Here is a 24,050-nt window from a genome sequence, read left to right as displayed (position 1 = left end):
TTTTCCCGTGTGGTGGCCGTTGCACACCAGCCATCACACAGGCTTGACAGAGCTTGGTCTTGGTCCAGTGGTAAGGGTTATCCAAGACGATTGGAGACCAGCTCTGCTGCACAGACCTAGTGCGTACACATATCGCAGTGTGGGCTGGCCTATGCTGCCCCTGGGCCCTCACCTCTTCTGAGCCCCGAACTCACGCCTCTCCTTGGTCCCGATCACGTCCCTCTACAATCTCTCGCCACTCCTTCACCTCGACCTCGCCGCTCCTGCAGTACCTGCCACGCTTCAATCAGCGACCTGGATCTTAGTGACGTCCAATCCAGTCGCTCTCTTCGCTGCCGTTGCTCTCCTGCTCCCTGGAGTGGTAGGCCGCCACGCTGCTCCTTCCACTTCCCGGCCTGCTCCAATGGTGCTCGCAGGCTGGGAAGCCACGCAGATATCTTCATATCACAGTATGAAGAAAAGCTGATTGAAGCAAGCGAATCAGATCATGACGGTGGTTCTGTACGTGCAACTGCTCAGAAATTAAGCAGCTTAATGACTCATATCAAGTCTAGTCTTGCCAACTGTTTGCTCAGTCTCCCCTTGAGATATTGAATAAACATGCAAAAGTCACAAGTATCCAGTCCACTGTTTTCCCATCGCTGATTATAATATTGTACAAGTAAATATAGGGCAGTGTGAGTCGACTCCCATAAACGGAACATGCTCAAACCACTTAATATGGTGACTGACGCCACTGAACCATAGCCTGGATCTACAGCTGACCCTAATCTGTAACAGGAAGACACTGCTGTCCCTTGACCCTAGAATGATGGAGTCATCAGTTGTGTGGTGCAGCTACCGATGACTCAACAGCCCAAGGTGGGAGCCAAAGGGGTTCACTGTCTGACTTGATGCCTTGCTCGCTGGGTCGGCACATTGGAAATCACTTCAGATGTGAAATGATTTTGGTCGGACAAAAATCAGAAAGGAGATTAAGCAATGGAATTTAGATGAATGCATCTCCCATCCTAGCATAGAATTCCCATGTACCATTCCTATATCACGGAATGGTATATGGGAATTCTATGCTGGGATACCGCCCGATAGCCTCACAGCCAACTTACCCCAAATTTTCTCTCTGTATTCATGCTGGACAACAGTAGAAATGGGGTGGGTCAACCCTCCAGTATTGCCCTGGAGTCTCCAGGAATTAATGATAAATCTCTAGGCCACTGCGATGAGCAACACCCAGCAGAAAAATCAGCGTTATAACAAGAATTTTTTTTCATTTTCTTTGAACACTTTCATCTATTAGTTATTAAAGCATCGGATTGGAAAATAAGTTTGTTTGGCTGACAGCCATGAATCAACCAATCATTGGATATTAAATGAATTATGTGATATGGGGAGCGGGCAGGAAAGTGGTGTTGAGGTCGAAGATCAGCCATGATCTCAATGAATGGCGGAGCAGGCTCGAGGGGCCGATTGGCCTATTCCTGCTTCTAATTCTTATGTTGAATCGGGTAACAAAGAATCCATATGCCTTCCAATTGGCTGGGGGAAGGCGGGTGCAATGTATTTGTTTCACGGGCTCTTTGCTTAATTAATAGCAACACATTGCTATTAAGAACTAGTTGGTTTTTTAGCAAAAGGTTTAACAATCACACTACACATTACCAGTTCATGCACCAGGCTCACAATCACCTCCCTCATCGTGGATCCCCCTGAACCCCACTGGCTGGGGTTTTATTGAGTCTTGTGAACATCACGTGACTGGCTCAGCCACTCACAACTCAACAGCTCTATCAGCCTGTGAGCATACTCACTGGTGCATAAATTACAACGGGAGACTGGAGGCGGGAGTTCATGTGATGAAATCTCCAGGAAAAGGTCCAACCAGAGTTGGCGACCCTAAGTGGAAGGGTGACAATGAATACCCCCGCGCCCCCCCCCCCAAAAGAAAACCTGGTTGTGGCGTATATATTTAGGTTGGAATGAGCTGGTTGTTGCCGTTTGTGATAGAGAAGGCACGGGCTGAAGGCAGCAGGAGATGCTGGTTAGATACCTGCTCTGCACACCACCATTGCCAATAAATCCCCATGGACATCTTTAAACTGGAAACTGGGGCCAGACCTTCCGTGATGTAGGAATGGCTATACGGGATTTCTATGCTAGGATGAGAGATGCATCCTTCTAAATTTCATCGCTTAACTCATTGCTGCTTTCGGTTTCACACCTGAAGTGATTTAAGGAAGATCTACAATATTATTGCAGAGGGAATAACACAAGACAAAGGAACATACTGCAGATCTGCCATATCTGTTCAGTGCTTGGTAAGTGTTCAGGAGCAATACTGTCCCCGCCAGGAGTTAAACTGAGTTCATTAAAAGTTTGCAATGTATCTGATATCTGTGTGTGTGCAAACAACCTCATTATTTTAGTTAAAAATACATTGAACATTATAAATAGTTAACCTACAAAAGAATAAATAACTATATGCAGTCTTTTTTTTTACAAGCAGTCAGATGAATCATTTACAGCATCCTGTAGTGTAACTTGCCCTATAATTACATTTTTCAAAGTTTTACCAGCTGCTTTTCCCACATGTAGTTGGTTATTAACTCGTATCAAAGATGGCAGTGTGCAGGATCAAAGGAACGGGAGGGACCCGTTACAGCAAGTGAGGAGTGGGAGGCACCAAGAGCCAGACAAATACTGCCAGCAGAATAGTTGAATTTGGGAGTGTCACATGCACATTTCTCCGAAACCCAACTGGAGTTGACACAGGTATCGGTGACAGACCTTTGCACAATTAATCAGACAGTGATGGCTGCTGTAATACTTTGTGCTCCCTCCATAAGAAATAGGAGCAGGAGTCAGCAATTTGACCCCTCGAGCCTGCTCCGCCATTCAATAAGATCATGATCTAATCTTGGTCTCAACTCCACTTCCCTGCCCGCACCTCATAACCTTCGACTCCCCTATCGTTCAAAAATCTGTCTATCTCCATCTTAAATATATTCAATAATCACTCCAGAAAGTGATCCAACACTGTGTGACCTCTACAAATGCTGATCAGGGCCTGTGTGATCAGTCAGTTTTATTTGGCCCTTGGCCTTTTTCTCAACATTCAAGCAGCTTTTATTAAATGATGTAAAATCAGAAGCCAGTTGTCTTGTTTACTCTTTGCCTGCCATCAGTTCCGGAGTGCCAGCAACGGATTGAAATGCATGAAAACTTGAAGCTCACAGTCAGAAAAGATACATTACCAGTCTTGACATGCCCCTTCTCATTCTTCAAATGGTGTCGTCCGTACCTCAGCCCATCAATGGGGACAGAATGAAAGGAGGGGTTCATTTATATAACAGTGACCTTCTCCACGCTGCTCATGGCGGAATGTTGCAGGTGAGGAGAGCAGTGCTTATTGGAGATTTCTGAACAAAGTAGTACTCGGTAAAATAATGGGACTAAAGGCGGACAAGTCCCCTGGACCTATGGCTTGCATCCTAGGGTCTTAAGAGAAGTGGCTGCAGAGATAGTGGCTGCATTGGTTGTAATTTACCAAAATTCCCTGGATTCTGGGGAGGTCCCAGCAGATTGGAAAACTGCAAATATAACACCCCTATTTAAAAAAGGAGGCAGACAAAAAGCAGGAAACTATAGACCAGTTAACCTAACATCTGTCGTTGGGAAAATGCTGGAATCCATTATTAAGGAAGCAGTAGCAGGACATTTGGAAAAGCATGATTCAATCAAGCAGAGCCAGCATGGTTTTAAGAAAGAGAAATCATGTTTGACAAATTTGCTGGAGTTCTTTGAGGATGTAACGTGCAGGTTGGATAAGGGGGAAGCAGTGGATGTGGTGTATTTGGATTTCCAGAAGGCATTCGCCCATTTAGAACTGAGAAATTTCTTCTCTCAGAGGGTTGTAGGGAGAGGAATGGAGTCAGTGGCTAGGGATCGCAGTTTCTGATGACAATTGCTTTGATCTTCCCAATATTTAATTAGAGAATATTTCTGCTCATCCAGTTCTGGATATCTGACAGCAGTCTGATCATTTAGAGACTATGGAGAGGTGAAGAGAAATGGTGGAGAGGTAGAGCTGGGTGTCGACACCGTACATGTGGAAACTGACTCCGTATTTTTGGATGATGTCGCCGAGTGGCAGCATATAGTTGAGAAATAGGAGGGGACCAAGGACAGATCCTTGGGGAACACCAGAGGTAATGTTGCGGGAGTGGGAAGAGAAGCCACTGCAGGAGATTTTCTGGCTACGATTAGATAGATGAGAATGGAACCAGGCGAGTGCAGTCCCACCCAGCTAGACGATGGTGGAGAGGCATTGGAGGAGGATGGAATGGTCAACCATGTCGGAGGCTGCAGACAGGCCAAGATGGATGAGGAGGGATAGTTTACCTTTGTCACAGTCACAAAGGATGTCATTTGTGACTTTGACGAGAGCCGTTACGGTACTGTGGCAGGGGCAGAAACCAGATTGAAAGGATTCAAACATGGAGTTCCGGGAAAGATGGATACGGATCTGGGAGGCGACAACACGTTCAAGGACTGGAGAGGAAAGAGAGGTTGGGGATGGATTTATGCAGAGGAAGTCAAATTTGACAAATTTGCTGGAGTTCTTTGAGGATGTAACGAACAGGGTGGATAAAGGGGAACCAGTGGATGTGGTGTATTTGGACTTCCAGAAGGCATTTGACAAGGTACCACATAAAAGGTTACTGCACAAAATAAAAGTTTACGGGGTTGGGGGTAATATATTAGCATGGATAGAGGATTGGCTAACTAACAAAAAACAGAGAGTCAGGATAAATGGTTCTTTCTCTGGTTGGCAATCAGTAACTAGTGGGATGCCACAGGGATCAGTGCTGGGACCCCAACTATTTACAATCTATATTAATGACTTGGAAGAAGGGACTAAGTGTAACGTAGCCAATTTGCTGATACAAAGATGGGAGGAAAAGCAATGTGTGAGGACACAAAAAACCTGCAAAAGGACATAGACAGGCTAAGTGAGTGGGCAAACATTTGGCAGATGGAGTATAATGTTGGAAAGTGTGAGGTCATGCACTTTGGCAGAAAAAAAATCAAAGAGCAAGTTATTATTTAAATGGAGAAAAATTGCAAAGTGCTGCAGTACAGCGGGACCTGGGAGTCTGGTGCATGAAACACAAAAGGTTAGTATGCAAGTACAGCAAGTGATCAGGAAAGCCAATGGTATCTTGGCCTTTATTGCAAAGGGGATGGAGTATGCTACAGCTATACAGGGTATTGGTGAGGCCACGTCTGGAATACTGCGTGCAGTTTTGGTTTCCATATTTAAGGAAGAATATACTTGCTTTGGAGGCAGTTCGGAGAAAGTTCACTAGGTTGATTCCGGAGATGAGGGGGTTGAGTAGGTTGGGCCTCTACTCATTGGAATTCAGAAGATTGAGAGGTGATCTTATTGAAACGTTTAAGATTATGAGGGGGCTTGACAAGGTGGATGCAGAGAGGATGTTTCCATTGATAAGGGAGACTAGAACTAGACAGCATGATCTTAGAATAAGGGGCTGCCCATTTAAGACTGAGATGAGGAGGAATTTCTTCTTTCAGAGTTGTAAATCTGTGGAATTTGCTGCTTCAGAGAGCTGTGGAAGCTGGGACATTGAATAAATTTAAGACAGAAATAGACAGTTTCTTAAATGATAAGGGGATAAGGGGTTAATGGAGAATGGGCGGGGAAGTGGACCCGAGTCCATGATCGGATCAGCCATGATCTTATTGAATGGCGGAGCAGGCTTGAGGGGCCTTATGGTCTACTCCTGCTCCTATTTCTTATGGTCTAAGATTACCTGAGGCAGTGAAGCATTGTACAGTCCTCGCACTCTCACAAATCTTAGTATCATCTGTAAACTTGCAGATCATGCCCCCAACATCTACAATGAGATCATTAATAAAAATAGTAAACACCACCGATCCCTGCGGGACACCATTGGATCTCCAAACAGATCCAAATCCATCGATAACTACTTTCTGCCTACATCCTGTATAGTGTGCTAGCAATGGCTCAGTGGGCAGCACACTCGCCTCTGTCAAAAGGTTGTGGGTTAAGCTCGAGCACATAAATCTAGGCTGACACCCCAGCAGTGCTGAGGGAGTGCTGCACTGTCGGAGGTGCCGTCTTTCAGATGAGACGTTAAACCGAGGCTGGAAGTCAAAGATCCCATGGCACTATTTCGAAGAAGAGCGGGGGAGTTATCCCCGGTGTCCTGGCCAATATTTATCCCTCAATCAACATTAACAAAAACATATCAGCTGGTCATTATCACATTGCTGTTTGTGGGAGCTTGCTGTGTGCAAATTGGTTGCCGCGTTTCCCACATTACATTGGCTGTAAAGCATTTTGAGACGTCTGGTGCTTGTGAAAGGCGCTATATATAAATGCAAGTCTGTCTCTCTTTCCTGCCAACCAGTTCTCAATTCAGTTCAATATATTACACTAATACCAGAGGCTTTGATTTTATAGAGAACCTTATGCGGTACCTTGTCAAAAGCTTCTTGGAAGTCTATGTAGACAACTCCCTTATCCACCATTTAGGTGACGTCTTCAAAACATGTAAACAAATTTGTAAAACAAGACCTCCTTTTCATGAAGCCAAGTTGGGTGCCCCCAATATGTCCCACTCTATCCAAGCAATCATATACTGCACCCCTAATGATTCCCTCAGGCATCTTTGCTGTTACTGATGTCAACCTAATGGGCCCATAGTTACCTGGGTTCATCTTATCTACATTAGCCTCCTTCCAGTCTAAGGGAACCTTCCAAGTGCAGTGAGCTATTAAAGATCCGGGCAAGGGGTTTACACAGCACACATCCCATCTCCCCGAGGATCCTCGGGTAGATATCATCAGGCCCGACTGCTCTACCTAGTCTCAGCTTCCTAATTCTATCTAAAACAGTATGTTCACCTATGTTAATATTAACAGTTTTACTAACAAGATCATTAAATTCTAACAGTCGTGCATTATCTTCAAAAGTGAAGACGGATGCAAAGTACTCATTTAATATTTCTGCCATGTCCCATGAGTCCTTTGTAATCTATCCTTGAACATCTATCAATTGCCCAACAGTCTTTCACAGTTCGTGGTCCTAGTTGTCTCTAGCTGTTTCCGGTACCTAACTCTGTTGAGTATTAAATGCCGTTTGGTTTACATTTCATTTGACTTTGTACATGATCGGTTGAACACTGTGGCTTTTCCCTTCTTTCGAGGAACATGTCTTTCACATTTTTATATCTTGCTCTTAAAAATGTTCCCAGTTATATTCTGAAGAAGGAGGAAGGAAAATACAAGATGAGTCACAGTTATATTTCCAGTGCTGGAGACAGAATCATATCGGTTACATGGTAGAGGAGCCTGTGCATCATTAGCCTGGCGTTACTGCAATCAGAGCAACAAGTGTGAGATATTGAATGGCAGACTTATTTAAAGACTATCTGGCACCACTTTTCTGCGTGACGTGACAGAGTGCCAATGGGCCATTTTTATCCCAGTCAGATCATCTGCAAGTGACGTGATTGCATCGATTGTTGGGAACTGTCAGAGACTTGGACAGACCCATGTCCAGGAACACATTGCTCATAGCCACTTGTTTTGCATCGACAATCTTTAGTCGTAAGGGAGTCAAAGGTTATGGGGAGCGGGCGGGGAAGTGGAGTTGAGGCCAAGATCAGATCAGCCATGATCTTATTGAATGGCGGAACAGGCTCGAGGGGCCAGATGGCCTAATCCTGCTCCTATTTCTTGTGTTCTTATGTAATTGAAATACCAAGGGTAATGACAACACTACGCTATGGTAACCTAGTGGTTATGGTACTGGACCAGCAACTCAGAGGTTGAGAGTTCAAATCCCAGCACGGCAAGTTGTAAAGGGTTGGCACCAGAAAATGACCATGAAATCTGCTGATTGTGATTAAAAACCCAACTGGTTCACTGATGCCATTCAGGAGAGCGATACTGCCAACCTTACCTGATCTGGCCTATACAGGAGTCCACTCTGACGCTACTTGGTAGATGCTCAATGCCCTCAGGGCAACTAATGATGGGTAATAAACACATCCCACATCCCGATACAAAACAACTTCAAAAAGTAATTCCAACCAGAAATCAAAACATAAGATCCAAATCAAAAACAAAAAATTGCTGGTAACACTCGGGTCAGTCAGTGTTAGCTGTTAGCCATAGCTTCATTGACAGCATTCTTGCCCGAGTCAGAAGATTGTGGGTTCAAGTCCCACTGTAGAGACTTGAGCACACGATCTAGGTGGAGATTCCCAGTGCAGTGCTGAGGGAGTCCTGCACTGTCGGTGGTGCCGTCTTTTGGATGAGACGGTAAACTGAGGCCTCTCGGGTGTGTGTAAAAGATCCCATGACACTATTTAAAGAAGAGCAGGGGAGTTCTCACTGGTGTCTGGCCAATATTTATTCCTCAACCAACATCACTAAAACAGATTGTCTGGTAATTATCACATTGCAGTTTGTGGGAGCTTGCTGCCGCGTTTCCTACATTACAACAGTGACTATACTTCATTGGCTGTAAAGCGTTTGGAGCATTCTGAGGTTGTGAAAGGTGCAATAGAAATGCAAGTCTTTCTTGTGGAGATCTGACAAGTTAATGCTTGGGACACTTCAGGTTTTGAATGACCTGCTGCATTTCCAGCATTTGTAACACTGTAATGTATACCCCCCCAAAAAACCCCAAAAAAAGGGCACTTGAAAAATGCTTGGAGTGTCCCCCCCTTTAATCAGGGGGCACTTGATTTAATTGGTTAATTATTTTACAACCAAAATAGTTGTAGAGCTGTTGAGTTGGGAGTGGCTTAGCTAGTCACGTGATGTTCACAAGCCTCAATAAAGCCCCAGCCAGTTGGGTTCGGGGGATCCACGATGAGACAGGTGGTTGTGAGCCTGGTGGATGAGTTGGTAATGTGTAGTGGGATTGTTAAACCTTTGCTAATAAACCAACTAGTTCTTAATAGCGATGTGTTGCTATGAATTCTTAAGCAAAGAGCCCATGAAGCAAATACATTCCTAACTCTTTGGTTGAATTATCTTGGTGCAGCGGATACAGGAAATTCAGGCTGAGAGGAAGGGAGCCCGGCCAATATCTCATCCTTTTAGATTAGTGGACAGAAGATGAAGTTGACTCCATCAGGGAGGCGGTGCTCCTCCCCGTCTAGTCTTCTGGTACTTACCATCCTCAGGTGTCCCAATAGCCCCAGCCACATGAACAGGAGTGTTTGTCCAATAACACTGACATTCTGCTCCAGATCCATCGGTTATAGAATCACACAGCACAGGAGGCTATTCGGCCCATTCTGTCTGTGCCAGCTCTTTAGTAGAGCTATCCAATTAACCCCAACTTCCCTGCTCATTCCTCGTAGCCCTGCAAATCTTTCTTTTTCAAGTATTTATCCAATTCCCTTTTGAAAGTTACTGTGGATTGAATCTACTTCCATTACCATTTCAGGCAGCGTATTTCAGATCATAACAACTCACTGAGGTGAATGATCAGCCATGATCCTATTGAATGATGGTGCAGGCTCGAAGGGCCGAATGGCCTACTCCTACACCTATTTTCTATGTTTCTATCGCAATTTCTCCTCTGGCTATTTTGCCAATGATCTTAAATCCGTGTTCTCTGGTTAAGTGTCAGCTGTGGCTCAGTGGGTAGCACACTCGCCTCTGAGTCAGAAGTTTCAGGTCCCACTCCAGAGACTTGAGCACAAAAATCTAGGCTGGCACTCCCAGTGCAGTGCCCTCTTTCGGATGAGGCATAAACCGAGGCCCCGTCAGCTCTCTCAGGTGGATGTAAAAGATCCCACGGCACTATTTCGAAGAAGAGCAGGGGAGTTATCCCCGGTGTCCTGGGGCCAATATTTATCCCTCAATCAACATAACAAAAAAAAATATTTGGTCATTATCACATTGCTGTTTGTGGGAGCTTGCTGTGCAAAAATTGGCTGTCATGTTTCTCACATTACAACAGTGACTACACTCCAAAAGTACTTCATTGGGACATCCTGAGGTGGTGAAAGATGCCATAGAAATGCAAGTCCTCCTGCCAGTGGACACAGTTTCTCCATCAAAATCCTAAACACTTCCACCAAATCTCCCTTTAACCTTCGCTGCTCCAAGGAGAACAATCCCAGCTTCTCCAGTCTCTCCACACAACAGAAGTCCCAATCCCTGGTACCATCCTGGTAAATCTTCTCTGCACCCTCTCCAAGGTATGACATTGAAGTTGTGTGCTCAGTACACAGCACTTAAAGCCCTGGTTAAAAATAGGAAAGAGCAGCTATTTAATATCCAACACAAAACTCCTCAGAAGATCATTGTTCCACATTTATTGTTCGTGCAAAGAAGGAATGAGCCGCAGTGATGGGCAAATCTCGCTCTATTTATGCTCGGGGCACAGAATATCATTCTCCAGGCTCTCCTCCCAAAATATTCTAAATCAATGAAGACAAACAAGCAGTCAGTATCTGTGGAACGGACAGTCATGGAGACGACACATTCCAGATGGATTCTGTCAAGGATAACAATCATCATCATCATATGCGGTCCCTCAAACGAGGATGACTTGCTTCCACATGGCTTCACAGATGTTTCAATGAAGGACCCGATATTCCAGCCCTGAACTACATGTCGAAGGGTGGAAGATGCCTGTGCGTGGATTTTTTTTTAACATGGGGTGATCGTTGCACACCAGCCACCACATGGGCTTGACAGAGCTAGGTCTTGATCCAGTGGCAAGGATTACCCAAGATGACTGGAGACCTGCTCTGCTGCACAGACCTAGTGCGCACACATATCGCAGTGTGGGCAACTCTATCCTAACTGGGGTATGACAACCACCAGCAGAGCCCAGCACAATGCACGGTCCGTTTACCTATGAATATAGGACCACGCTGAACCTCATTTTAATAATCCAGAAAATAGAATCATACAGCACAGAAGGAGGCCATTCGACCCATCATGCCAGTGCTGGCTCTCTAAACGAGCGATCCAATTAGTCCCACTCCCCTGCTCTTTCCATATAATCCTGCAAATTTTTCCTTTTAAAAGTTATTCACTTTTGAAAGTTACTATTGAATCTGTTTCCATTACCCTTTCAGGCAGCGCGTTCCAGATCACAACAACTCACTGCATTAAGAAACTTCTCCTCATTGTCCTTCTGGTTCTTTTGCCGATTACTTTAGATCTGAGTCCTCTGGCTACCAACCCTCCTGCCAATGAAAGTTGTTTCTCCTTAGTTACTCTATCAAAACTCCTCGTGCATGTAGCTGACAATATAAGGGAAATTGTGGGGGAAGTGATTCTGATCTAACTCATAGATAGAGGATATTTGTAGTTTGGATTGGTGACAGTGAAAATGTTGGGCGTTGGTCAATATAGCATTGCTAAATCGGCTGCATCAGTCCAACTGGTGGGATTGAAATGATGTGACTGATCAGATAGACTGTATGGGCTACTGTATTGGAGCATGGGCAGATATAGCAGGAGCGGCGAGGTTGGGGCGAAGGAGCGGCGAGTGACTGTGGAGGGGAGGCGTGAGTTCGGGGCCAGCCCACACTGCGATATGTGTGCACTAGGTTTGTGCAGCAGAGCTGGTCTCCAGTCATCTTGGTTAACCCTTGCCACTGGACCAAGACCTAGCTCTGTCAAGCCCGTGTGGTGGCTGGTGTGTAATGGTCACCACACGTTAAACAAATCCATGCACAGGCATCTTCCACCCTTCAGGATGTAGTTCGGGTCCTTCTTTCGAAAGACCTGTGAACTCATCCTTTTTTAGTGTGGAAGCAAGTCATCCTCACTTCGAGGGACTGCCTATGATGATGATGTACGGGCCAGACTTTCGCTTTCATTGTCGCCAATTTTCTCGGCGGTACAGCTGTTTTTTTGCCCGGCGCAAGTTTGCACGCAAGTTTTTTCCTTGGTATCGCCCACATCTGAAGTCGCCCGCCGGGACCAGACCGCCCATGTGCAACACCGAGAACAACCACCAGAGCATTAGGTTGGCCTCAACCGCCGGCGTCCATGTCACCGAGAGAACCGCCCTGTAAAAGCTGCTTAAAAAGGGCGGTAAGGGGGACCCTGGAAAGGAAGCTAAGTGAAAGGTTCTTTATTTTTTTTAAATCTTAAAACAGCAATTAGGTTTAAAACCCTCTTGGGAATGCTTTCTACATTTTTATTTATTTTTTTTCATTGAAATTTAAAAAAAAGTTTTCCCCCCTTGCTAGGCCCAATCGCAGCCTCGGACTAAATTTTACTACTTACCGTCAATTCCGGTAACGGCTGCCCACGTTGCTAACTTTCCACTTGCACACCGAGGAAACCGCCGACAATGAGTGTACAAGCCCATTTTCTCGCCAGGCGATTAGTTTTACTTACTTTAATCATAAAAATGGAATCTCGCCAGCTTTTCTCGCTGAACGTTAGTGGTTCTTCTCAGCGGGCAATCGGGCATCGAGGGCCTTTAGGGGAAGTCTAGCCCTATATGTCACTCTCTGGTTAATTTGCTGCTGGTTGACCTCTTTGTTTCTTTACCATGCAGTGGTGACATTTCCTGAAGGAGCAGCAGGTTCCCAATGCTCGACTCTAATTCGCTGAACTGTCACCTGGAACAGCCCCAAGAAAAGGATACTTGGGGGCACTGTGGCCGACTGTAGCTCCCCAACTACAGCCTGGGAACTGAACCTTGGTGCTTCCACCCTGGATGGCATTTTCTGTACCCTCCATAAACTTGAGCTCATCCAAAACTCTGCTGCCCGTGTCCTAACTCGTACCAAGTCCCATTCACCCATCACCCCCATATTTGCTGAACTACATTGGCTCCTGGTCCAAGAAAGCCTCGATTTAAAAATTCGCATCCTAATTTTCAAATCCCTCCATGGCTTTGGTCCTCCCCATCTCTGTGATCTCCTCCAGCCCACAAAAAAATCTGCAGAAGGACATAGACAGGCTAAGTGAGTGGGCAAAAATTTGTCAGATGGAGTATAATGTTGGAAAGTGTGAGGTCATACACTTTGGCAGAAAAAAAATCAAAGAGCAAGTTATTATTTAAATGGAGAAAGATTGCAAAGTGCTGCAGTACAGCGGGACCTGGGGGTACGTGTGCATGAAACACAAAAGGTTAGTATGCAGGTACAGCAGGTGATCAGGAAGGCCAATGGTATCTTGGCCTTTATTGCAAAGGGGATGGACTATAAAAGCAGGGAAGTCTTGCTACAGCTATACAGGGTATTGGAGAGGCCACACCTGGAATACTACGTGCAGTTTTGGTTTCCATATTTACGAAAGGATATACTTGCTATGGAGGCAGTTCAGAGAAGGTTCACTAGGTTGATTCCGGGATGAGGGGGTTGACTTATGAGGAAAGGTTGAGTAAGTTGGGCCTCTACTCATTGGAATTCAGAAGAATGAGAGGTGATCTTATCGAAACATATAAGCTTATGAGGGGGCTTGACAAGGTGGCTGCAGAGAGGATGTTTCCACTAATGGGGGAGACTAGAACTAGGGGGCATGATCTTAGAATAAGGGGTTGTCCATTTAAAACAGAGATGAGGAGAAATTTCTTCTCTCAGCGGGTTGTAAATCTGTCGAATTTGCTGCCCCAGTGAGTTGTGGAAGCTGGGACATTGAATAAATTTAATATAGAAATAGACAGTTTCTTAAACGATAAGGGGGTAAGGGGTTATGGGGAGCAGGCAGGGAAGTGGAGCTGAGTCCATGATCAGATCAGCCATGATCTTATTGAATGGTGGAAAAGGCTTGAGGTGCCGTATGGCTTACTCCTGCTCCTATTTCTTATGTTCTTAACCCCCCCCCCCCCCGAGATCTCTGTGCTCATCCAATCTTGGCCCATTTCTCTTGCCCCAGCCATCGGTGGCCGTGCCTTCAGCTGCCTGGGCCCCAAGCTCTGGAATTCCCTCCCTCGCTACCTATCTCTTGCCTCCTTCAAGACTCTCCTTAAAACTGACCTCTTTGACCAAGCTTTTGGCGACCAGTCCTAATATCTCTTTGCGTGGCTCAGTGCCAAATTTTCTTTGATAACGCTCAAGTGAAGCACCTTATGTTTTACTACGTTAAAGGAGATATATAAATGCAAATTGCTGTTGTTGTTGTACCGCCTACCCACTCAGCCATTATGGGGAGCTGGCCGTGTGTCAGCCTGAACGTTGACCGTCGGTATTGCCATGACGAACGGAGGCTCTGGCACCTGCTCGGCAACCTCATCGGGCAAGCTCCTGGAAAATAAATAACACCAAGAGCCAGAAATAAATTTTCCAGAATTTATTTTGTTGAAAACTTCTCAGTGGTACGTGAGCTGCCATGGTTTGTTTTGAGATCAGATTTCGAGCACGGGCTGTTCTGCACTTGCTGTTCCGACAAAGCCCACGTGATCCTGGACGGGAACATTTAGTTCGGTTATTTATACTTGGGAAGTGATACAGATGATGTCACATGGCATGTCATCTGCCACCATCATTTATAAATACAATTCTTCACATTTTTTATTGACAGTGACACTGGACCTTGGCATTCTCCACAAAGTGTGTTGACAACTTTGGATGTGAAGTGATGGGGGAAGCCGGCAACAACTTGCATTTACGTAGTGCCTTTAGTGTAGTAAAACGTCCCAAAGCGCTTCACAGGAGCGTAACCAAACAAAATCCAACACCAAGTCAGAGAGGTATTAGGATAGGTGGCCGACGAGGTAGGATTTAAGGAGCATCTTAAAGGAGGGGTTTAGGGAGGGGAGCATCTTAAAGGAGGAGAGGTTTACGGAGGGAATTCAAGAGCTGAGGGCCGAGGCAGTTGATGGTACGGCTGGCAATGGTGAAGCGATGAAAACTGTTCAGAATTGCAGGAGCGCAGAGATCTCGGAGGGTTGGAGGAGGTTAGAGAGATAGGGAGGGGAGGGATTTGAGAGACCTTGCAGTGTTCAAATTGGTTGCCACGCTTTCTACAGCACAACAGTGAAGTACTTCGTTGAAGGCCCCGAGGTCTATCCATATGGATTGTCTTAATGCAACCCTGTTAGCCAAGCTAAGTTAGACACAGGCTGTTTGATAAGAACAGAAGTGTTACACTGTGTAATGCAGAACTTAATGTGCTGCTGGTAACTGGGTCAATGGCCCTTTAAGGTCTCACAGTCTAATTGTTGAGAAGGTGACTCTCTGGTCAATCAGAGTTTAATTGTTGTCCGGCCAGGGAACCTTGCAAATTACAATGTGGTTATTGGTGTTGGGTTTCAGTTGAGAATAACACAAAGCTGTAAGATTGTTTTATACATAGTGTCAGCTGTGGCTCAGTGGGTAGCACACTCACCTCTGAGTCAAAAGGTTGTGGGTAGCACATAAATCTAGGTTGACACTGAGGGAGTGCCACACTGTCGGAGGTGCCGTCTTTTGGATGAGACGTTAACCCGAGGCTCCGTCTGTCCGCTCAGGGGGATGTAAAAGATCCCATGGCACTATTTCGAAGAGCAAGGGAGTTATCCACGGTGTCCTGGCCAATATTTATCCCTCAATCAACAGAACAAAAACAGATTATCTGGCCATTATCACATTGCTGTTTGTGGGAGTTTGCTGTGCGCAATTTGGCTGCCATGTTTCCCACATCATCATCATCATAGGCAGTCCCTCGGAATCGAGGAAGACTTGCTTCTACTCTAAAAATGAGTCCTTAGTTGGCTAAACAGTCCAATATGAGAACCACAGTCCCTGTCACAGGTGGGACAGACAGTTGTTGAGGGAAGGGGTGGGTGGGACTGGTTTGCCGCATGCTCGTTCCACCGCCTGCGCTTGATTTCTGCATGCTCTCGGTGATGAGACTCGAGGTGCTCAGTGCCCTCCCGGATGCACTTCCTCCACTTAGGGCGGTCTTGGCCAGGTACTCCCAGGTGTCAGTAGGAATGTTGCACTTATCAGGGAGGCTTTGAGGGTGTCCCTGTAACGTTTCCTCTGCCCACCTTTGGCTTGTTTGCCATGAAGGAGTTCCGGGTAGAGCGCTTGCTTTGGGAGTCTCATGTCTGGTATGCGAACAATGTGGCTTGCCCAGCGGAGCTGATCGAGTGTGGTCAGTGCTTCAATGCTGGGGATGTTGGCCTGGTCGAGGACGCTAACGTTGGTGTGTTTGTCCTCCCAGGGGATTTGTAGGATCTTGCAGAGACATTGTTGGTGGTATTTCTCCAGCGATTTGAGGTGTCTACTGTATATGGTCCATGTCTCTGAGCCATACAGGAGGGCGGGTATTACTACAGCTCTGTAGACCATGAGCTTGGTAGTGGATTTGAAGACCTGGTCTTCAAACACACTTTTCCTCAGATGGCCGAAGGCTGCACTGGCGCACTGGAGGCGATGTTGAATCTCGTCGTCGATGTCTGCTCTTGTTGATAAGAAGCTCCCGAGATATGAGAAATGGTCCACGTTGTCCAGGGCCACGCCGTGGATCTTGATGATTGGGGGGCAGTGTTGTGCGGCGAGGACAGGCTGGTGGAGGACCTTTGTCTTACGGATGCTTAGCGTAAGGCCTATGCTTTCATACGCCTCAGCAAATATGTTGACTATGACCTGGAGTTCAGCCTCCGTATGTGTGCAGACGCAGGAATCGTCCGCATACTGTAGCTCGAAGAAAGAGTTTGGGGTGGTCTTGGACCTGGCCTAGAGAGGCAAAGGTTGAACAGGTTCCCACTGGTTCTGTAGTTTAGTTCCACTCCAGTGGGGAGCTTGTTGACTGTGAGGTGGAGCATGGCGGCAAGGAAGATTGAGGAGAGGATTGGGGCGATGACACAGCCCTGTTTGACCCCGGTCCGACGTGGATTGGGTCTATAATGGATCCGTTGGTAAGGATCATGGACTGCATGTCGTCGTGGAGCAGGTGGAGGATGGTGACGAACTTTTGGGGGCATCAGAAACGGAGGACGCTCTATAGGCCTTCGCAGTTGACAGTGTCTACAACAGTGACTACACTCCAAAAGTACCTCATTGGCTGTAAAGTGATTTGCGACATCCTGTGGTTATGAAAGACGCTATATAAATGCAAATCTTTCTTTCTTTCTATATCTGAAATGAAGTGTGGTATCTGAGTGTTCGGACCGACTGTTTGTGATATATGATATATTATATAGCAGCTCTACGAGACTACCCCGTTTCATAACAATCGACGTGTTCGGAACAAAACGTGGCAGGGTAATTATGACACTTATAGGAAGTGCACATTATATGCAAGACTTTGAATATATTATACATCAGATGAGACGCTAAACTAAATCTGCCTGTTCAGGTGGACGTAAAAGATCCCGTGTTACTATTGGCAGAAGTTCTTCCAGTGAGCAGTTCCAGTTTTCTTTGGAACAGAGGAGGCTGAGGGGAAATCTTATTGAGGTGTATAAAATTATGAGGGATCTGGATAGAGTGGATAGGAAGAACCTATTTCCCTTTTCAGAGGGGTCAACAACCAGGGGGCATAGATTTAAAGTAATTGGTAGAAGGAATAGAGGGGAGATGAGGAAACATTTCTTCCCCCAGAGGGTGGTGGGGGTCTGGAACTCACTGCCTGAAAGGGTGGTAGAGGCAGAAACCCTCACCACATTTGAAAAGTACTTAGATGTGCACCTGAAGTGCCGTAACCTACAGGACTATGGACCAAGAGCTGGAAAGTGGGATTAGGCTGGATAACTCTTGGTCAGCTGGCACGGATACAATGGGCCGAATGGCCTGCTGTAAATTTCTATGATTTTATGACCTGGGCCATTCCTCCCTCAGCCAAAACAGATGTGCTGGTCACTCATTATTTGCTGTGCATCCATTGGCTGCAACATCCGCCTATATACCAACAGTGGCTGCATTTCACATGTAATTAACTGGCGTGATAAACTGCTATATAAATGCAAGTGTATTCTCTAGTGATATGCACATCTTAAAGTCTACTCCAAAAAGCACATGAGCACTTATTTCAGGCTGACAGTCCAGTGCAGTACAGAGGAAGTGCCGTCTTTCGAATGAGATGTTAAACCGAGGTCCCGTTTGCGCTCTCAGGTGAAAATAAAAGGTTCCATGGCACTATTTGAAGAAGAGCAGGGGAGTTCTCCCCGCTATCCTGGTCAATATTTAGTCCTCAACTAATGTCACTAAAACAGATTACCTGGTCGTGGCTCCTACATTACAACAGCGACTACACTTCAAACGTACTTCATTGGCTGCAAAGCGCTTGGAGATGTTGAGGTTGTGAAAGGCGCGATAGAAATGCAAGTCTTTCATTTTTCTCTTTCTCTAATTCCCTTTCACCCTCCCCTTCTCCTCAGGGCAATCAGCACTGCACAATAAAAGTATAAAATCAACTTTTAAATAAACAGATTATACATTAGAAACAACAGTAAAATGATTCACAATATGTTTAAGATAGTAATTTAACTTCATAAACTGCTGGGGCTACAAGCAAGCTATTTGGTTAAAGTGTGAAAGAATATACGAGTGTTTAGCATTTGAAACGGTTATATGGTGATCAGTATCTTTACCAAATGAATGTTCGCAGGTGCTGACGTTCCCTAATCCCTTCTCAGCATGATACAAGAACAATCCAGCATGTGATAGATGGCTTTGGACAGACTAGGATTGATTATCAATGGAGTGAAAGGAGGTTTCTGTCCTGTCTAACCAGTGTCCTTAGCTCTGTTAGAAAGGGACAACTGTCTCGGCAAAACAAAATGCCGAAGAGTAACTCAGTAAATCCAAAACAATAAGACTGATAATAACATTCTGGGGGTGTAGGTGACGACCTATTCCTAGACCCCGGACTGAAGACCAGCCGAGATCCAATGCCAATCGGAGGAGTTATCTCCAGATCTGCTATCTTGATTTAACGCACATCACTGCTGAGTTAAATTTTCCTAAACGAAGGCAGTTAGCGAAGCAATGACTCAGAAAATGAGACTTTTTTTCCCACTGCAACAAAAGTCAAAGGGTGAAGGATCTAACTGCAGCTATGAGACAGTAAACACTTCCCATTGGTTGGTGGGTCAGTTATATAGGGCCAGCGACTCAAGAAATAAAGGCTTGCATTTCAATAGCGTCCTTCTCGGCCTCAGGACGGCCCAAAGTGTTTTACAGCCAATGAAGTGTAGTCCCTGTTGCAATGTAGAAAACGCAGCAGTCAATGTGTGCACAGCATGATCCCACGAATAGTAATGGCATAATGACCTGATAATTTATTTTTGGTGATGCTCTTCTTCAAAATGTTATGTCCATCTGAGAGGGCTCAGGTCTCATCCAAAAGATGGCACCCTCCGATGGTGCAGCATTCCCTCAGTACTGCACTGGAGTGGGACTTGAACCCACAACCTTCTGAATGGATGGGGGATTGTTCTATGAGGAGAGATTGAGTAGACGAGGTCTATATTCTCTAGAGTTTAGAAGAACGAGAGGTGATCTCATTGAAACATACAAACTTCTTACAGGGCTTGACAGGGTAGATGCAGGGAGGATGTTTCCCCCGGGCTGGGGAGTCTAGTTCCAGGGGTCACAGTCTCAGAATAAGGGGTCGGCCATTTAGGAATGAGATGAGGAGAAATTTCTTCACTCAGAGGGTGGTGAATCTTTGGAATCCTCTACCCCAGAGGGCTGTGGGGCCTCAGTCTTGGAGTATATTCAAGACAGAGATTGATAGATTTTTGGATTTTAAGGGAATTAAGAGATCTGGGGACTGTGCAGGAAAGTGGAGTTGAGGTAGAAGATCAGCCATGATCTCATTGAATGGTGGAGCAGGCTCAAGGGGCCGAATGGCCGATTCCTGCTCCTAATTCTTATGTTCTTATGACTCGGATGCAAAAGTGTCACCACCTGAACCACGACTGACTAAAGATCATCACTAAAAGGATGAAAGGAAAAGATGGGAAGATTGTTTTTTCATACTCATGGTTTACCACACATAAATGGCAGAAACTACAACATTATTTAAAAGGGAATGAAATAACTATTTTAAAATGAAGGGCACAAAAGATGGGAAAGGAGTAGGGGCACAGGATTACAGCAGATGGGAGTTGAACAAGCACAAATGGACCAAATGGCCTCCTTCTGCGCTGTAATTTCCACAATTCTATGAACACCTAGGTGTGCCAACTATTCTTTGAAATTTGTGGGATGACACCAGTCAAACTTGCCTGCAGGCTTTTGGCGGCGATCTTTGCCGAATACGTTGGCGCTAAAGAGGTGGCCAAGATGGGGTCTTAAGCTGAAACGCTGCTTTAGCCTGCGTTCAGTGCAAGTCGCCATCTTCGTAAAGGAGTTGAAGCCAGCTCTAGGAACGGCTGCCCAGAAGATTGTTAAACAGCCGATTGCCATTAAAATGCCTGGTGGCGCTTATTAGAGGCTGCACAGCATCTTGGTGGCTAGCCTTTCAACTAACTTCCTCTCCTAACAGCGATCAGCTGTTTAGGAGTAAACATGGCGTTGATATCGATTTCACTACTTAAAGGGATACTCACCACTTAAAGGGATACTCACCATTTCATGGTCACTTGTTGCTGGAGCTGTGAAGAGGGCCTCTGAAACACATCAGGAGACTTTCTGGAACACTTTGTCAAGAATGCACCAACACTCGTAACAACATTTATTCTGCAAATCCTCTGAGAACGTCAACCTAAAAAGAGTAAGTGCTCCACCTATTTGGACACCTTATCGGAGTCACCAGGAGAAAGGGAGTACTTGGACGTGGGCATCTTGCTAGGGATCATAAGAACATAAGAAATAGGAGCAGGAGTCGGCCACCTGGCCCTTCGAGCCTGCTCCACCAATTAATAAGATCATGGCTGATCTGATCATGGACTCAGTTCCACTTCCCTGCCCGCTCCACATAACTCTTTATTCCCTTATCGCTCAAAAATCTGTCTATCGCCGCCTTAAATATATTCAATGACCCAGCCTCCACAGCTCTCTGGGGTAGAGAATTCCATAGATTCATGACCCTCTGAGAGAAGGAATTTCTCCTCATCTCAGTTTTAAATGGGGGGGTGTGGACCTTATTCTGAGACTATGTCCCCTAGTTTTAGTTTCCCATATGAATGCAAATATCCTCTCTGTATCCACCTTGTCGAGTCCCCATCATTGTCTTACAAGTTTCAATAATATCACCTCTCATTCTTCTGAACTCCAATGATTATAGGCCCAATCTACTCAACGTATCCTCATAAGTCAACCACCTCATCTCCAGAATCAACTTAGTGAACCTTCTCTGAACAGCCTCCAATGTAAGTATATCCTTCCTTAAATACAGAGACCAAAACTGTACGCAGTGCTCCAGGTGTGGTCCCTCTAGGTCTGAATGAGGAATAGGATGAGGACATGAGGCCAGGCAGAGTAGCACCTGTTACTGTAGGAGAGAGGGACAGGAGGGTGAGGTGGCGTCCTTGCCCCCTCCGGTAGAGGACATCAATGACCTCTCTAATTTTTTTGGGGGGGCCGCATGGCTCCTTTAATGAGCTTCATGGCACTTTCAAAATTCACCACCTGCACCCCTTTTCCTTTCAAATGTCGGTGAGCCACGATGTGTGAAACCTCCAGTGCACTGCGCGGCATATAGGGAACATTGCAGGACATCCCTCCTCCTCTGGACCTCCTCCACCAGGACCTCCAAAGCTGTACCGAGAACCTGCGCACGCTCTCCCTCGGTCCCTGAGTCATCCTGCAATGTGCCGGCCAGAGCATGCCACACCTTCAGTGGAAGTGGGCGCGAGGAGCCGAACATATACTGCTCCACGAAAATTGCGTCTCATCAGCTCTTCAGTGTGAAACCTGCAGATGTCTGATTTAGCACCTCCAGGCAAGTTTAATCATCGTAATCAACAATTAGGACCAAAATTGCATGCTATATCTAGATTTTCAAACAAGCTTTTCTTATCAGCACATTTAGCACCTGTTTTCACCCTTTGGCCAAAATTCTTCTTCTTAGGCAGTCGCTTGTATCGAGGATGACTTGCTTCCATGCCAAAAAAGGATGAGTTCAATGAGTTCAATGAAGGACCTAATATTTGGGATACAGAACTATATATTAAAGGGTGGAAGATGCCTGTGCGTGGATTTTTTTAACGTGGGGTGGCCGTTGCACACCAGTCACCACACGGGCTTGACAGAGCTAGGTCTTGGTCCAGCGGCAAGGATTAACCAAGACGACTGGAGAGCTGCTCTGCTGCACGGACCTAGTGCGCACACATATCACAGTGTGGGCTGGCTCGTGCTGCCCCTGGGCCGTTGCCTGTTCTGGGCCTCGAACTCACGCCTCTCCTGGGCCCTGATCACATTGCTCTGCAATCTCTCGCTGCTCCTTCACCCCAACCTCACCGTTCCTGCTGTACCTGTCCACACTCCAATCAGCGACCCTGGATTATGGTGACGTCCAATCCAGTCGCCCTCTTCACTGCCATCTCTGTCCTGCACCAGCTCATGCTGCTCCGCTCCTTTTAAGGCCCCGACCTGCCGCTGATGTTCCCTCGCTGCTCTTTTTAAGGCCAAAATAACCCTCACAGTGTTTATACTGCACACGAGATTATAATAAGCACCAGGGAATAAGAATTGATTGCAATAATATTGTACCTGAGATGATAAACATATTGAACTTTATTCTGTAAATATATGTTACAAATTAAATAATCTTTTGACCAATATATCATTAATATTTTTCTTCCTGATATTGCAAACAATCAGTGTGTAAATTACATCCTAATGCTTTCACAGATTAATTACAGGGCAGTGGAGGTGGAACTTCTCCGTCTCTTTCTCGAGCATTTAACATGTGTTGGATTTGATAAAAGTCAAATTCACTGGGACCTCTGCAGCACCGACTCTCCAGAATATTCAGCTAGAGCTCCCCAGAGCCACCCTACACATGCACAGTCTAAAAATAAAATCGGAAAGGAGAGAGGTTACCCAGCACATTGCATTTTAGTCCTTTTCATATCCATTTTGCTTTGACGCTATTCCTAAGACAGGGTTGCTCTGCCCAGCCCTGAACCTCTGCCCCTTTCAATGAGGATGCTGTGGTGACACTAGCTCCCCCCCACTTAGCTTTATGCATGTTTTCGCCAGGTTTTGTTCTGAGTACAGCGACTCCATCCTGCGCTGCGGTGACTTGGGAACGAGAAGGCTTTTGGTGAAAAGTCACTGGCTATATCCACTGACCATATATCCAGCTGGCGCCTTGAATGTGTTTACAACGCTAGCAGTCTGCTTCCGGCCCTAGGGACCCGACTCTTCACATCTCATTCTGAATTCAGCGTTCTTCAAATTGCTTTACAACGAATGAGAATTAGAATAAGGGTTTTGTAATATACTTTGTCCTGAAGATTGGAAAAAGTCGACCAAAACAAGTTTAAAAGCGAGATTATGCCTTTGTAGTGATTAACGGTGACGCCTACATTATTCTATTCATTGCACATGTACATTTAATTTAACATTCAGTTAGTAAGGTTGAAAAGAGAATGCTGCATTCTGCTCCATATTTTACTAAGAGCCCTCACTTCCTTGTAAAGCATGTTTAGTCATGGAGCATCTTCAAGTCACGGTCCCAACACGCCAAACAATCACAGTATTCCCGCCAACTAAATGTGACAGAGGGGTCACTGCAGTCATTGTATCGGCGCTCAGCCGCAGCTTGCCAACCGGGATGAATTAATCGTGTGTGTGTGTGTGTGTGTGTGTGTGTGTGTGTGTTTTATTTCCCACCATCTCCTGAGCGCACCTCACTCCTGCTGGGACAATCCTTAGGCCGCTGACAGCATAGTGGATGTGAAGATCTGTTGTAGGATCTGTGGGATTTGCTTGGTGTCCATGGCAACAAAGGACCTCCCGGCCGGCAGAGTCTGCTGGAGCCTAGATTTCAGGGCAAATTAACATTGCAAATTACACAGTCGGCGGAGAAGTGAAAGAGCTTTCAGAGGTTTTTTTTAATAAAAAGGAAGTTTTTTTGGGGGGGCGGGGGGGAATGCTGTACAACGTAACAATACACACCATTCT

General features: G+C 45.8%; 2 protein-coding genes across 4 annotated transcripts in view; one reads left to right on the top strand and one right to left on the bottom strand.

Moving 5' to 3' along the window:
- Positions 1 to 24,050, top strand: part of rgcc (regulator of cell cycle) — a 187,838-nt gene that overhangs the window by 155,465 nt on the left and 8,323 nt on the right. The gene's annotated exons all lie outside the window — the stretch shown is intronic.
- vwa8 (von Willebrand factor A domain containing 8) overlaps positions 14,400 to 24,050 on the bottom strand; it is a 463,584-nt gene continuing 453,933 nt past the window's right edge. The window contains exons 45-47 of one of the 2 annotated variants that reach the window (XR_011595909.1): positions 23,776 to 23,906; positions 20,547 to 20,587; positions 14,400 to 14,446 (exon numbers count right to left, since the gene is read on the bottom strand). Coding sequence is in view for 1 of the 2 variants with exons in the window: in XM_070894160.1 (XP_070750261.1) it covers positions 23,798 to 23,906 (109 nt within the window). In the remaining variant the exon portion in view is untranslated. Of the gene's footprint in view, positions 14,447 to 20,546; positions 20,588 to 22,632; positions 23,907 to 24,050 lie in introns of those variants that run through there. The other variant, XM_070894160.1, reaches the window with a different exon arrangement.

The sequence above is a fragment of the Pristiophorus japonicus genome, chromosome 11 (assembly GCF_044704955.1).
Source record: "Pristiophorus japonicus isolate sPriJap1 chromosome 11, sPriJap1.hap1, whole genome shotgun sequence".
NCBI lineage: Eukaryota > Metazoa > Chordata > Chondrichthyes > Pristiophoridae > Pristiophorus > Pristiophorus japonicus.
The sequence above is the reverse complement of the archived record's forward strand: the minus strand, read 5'-3'. Positions and strand labels throughout refer to the sequence as shown.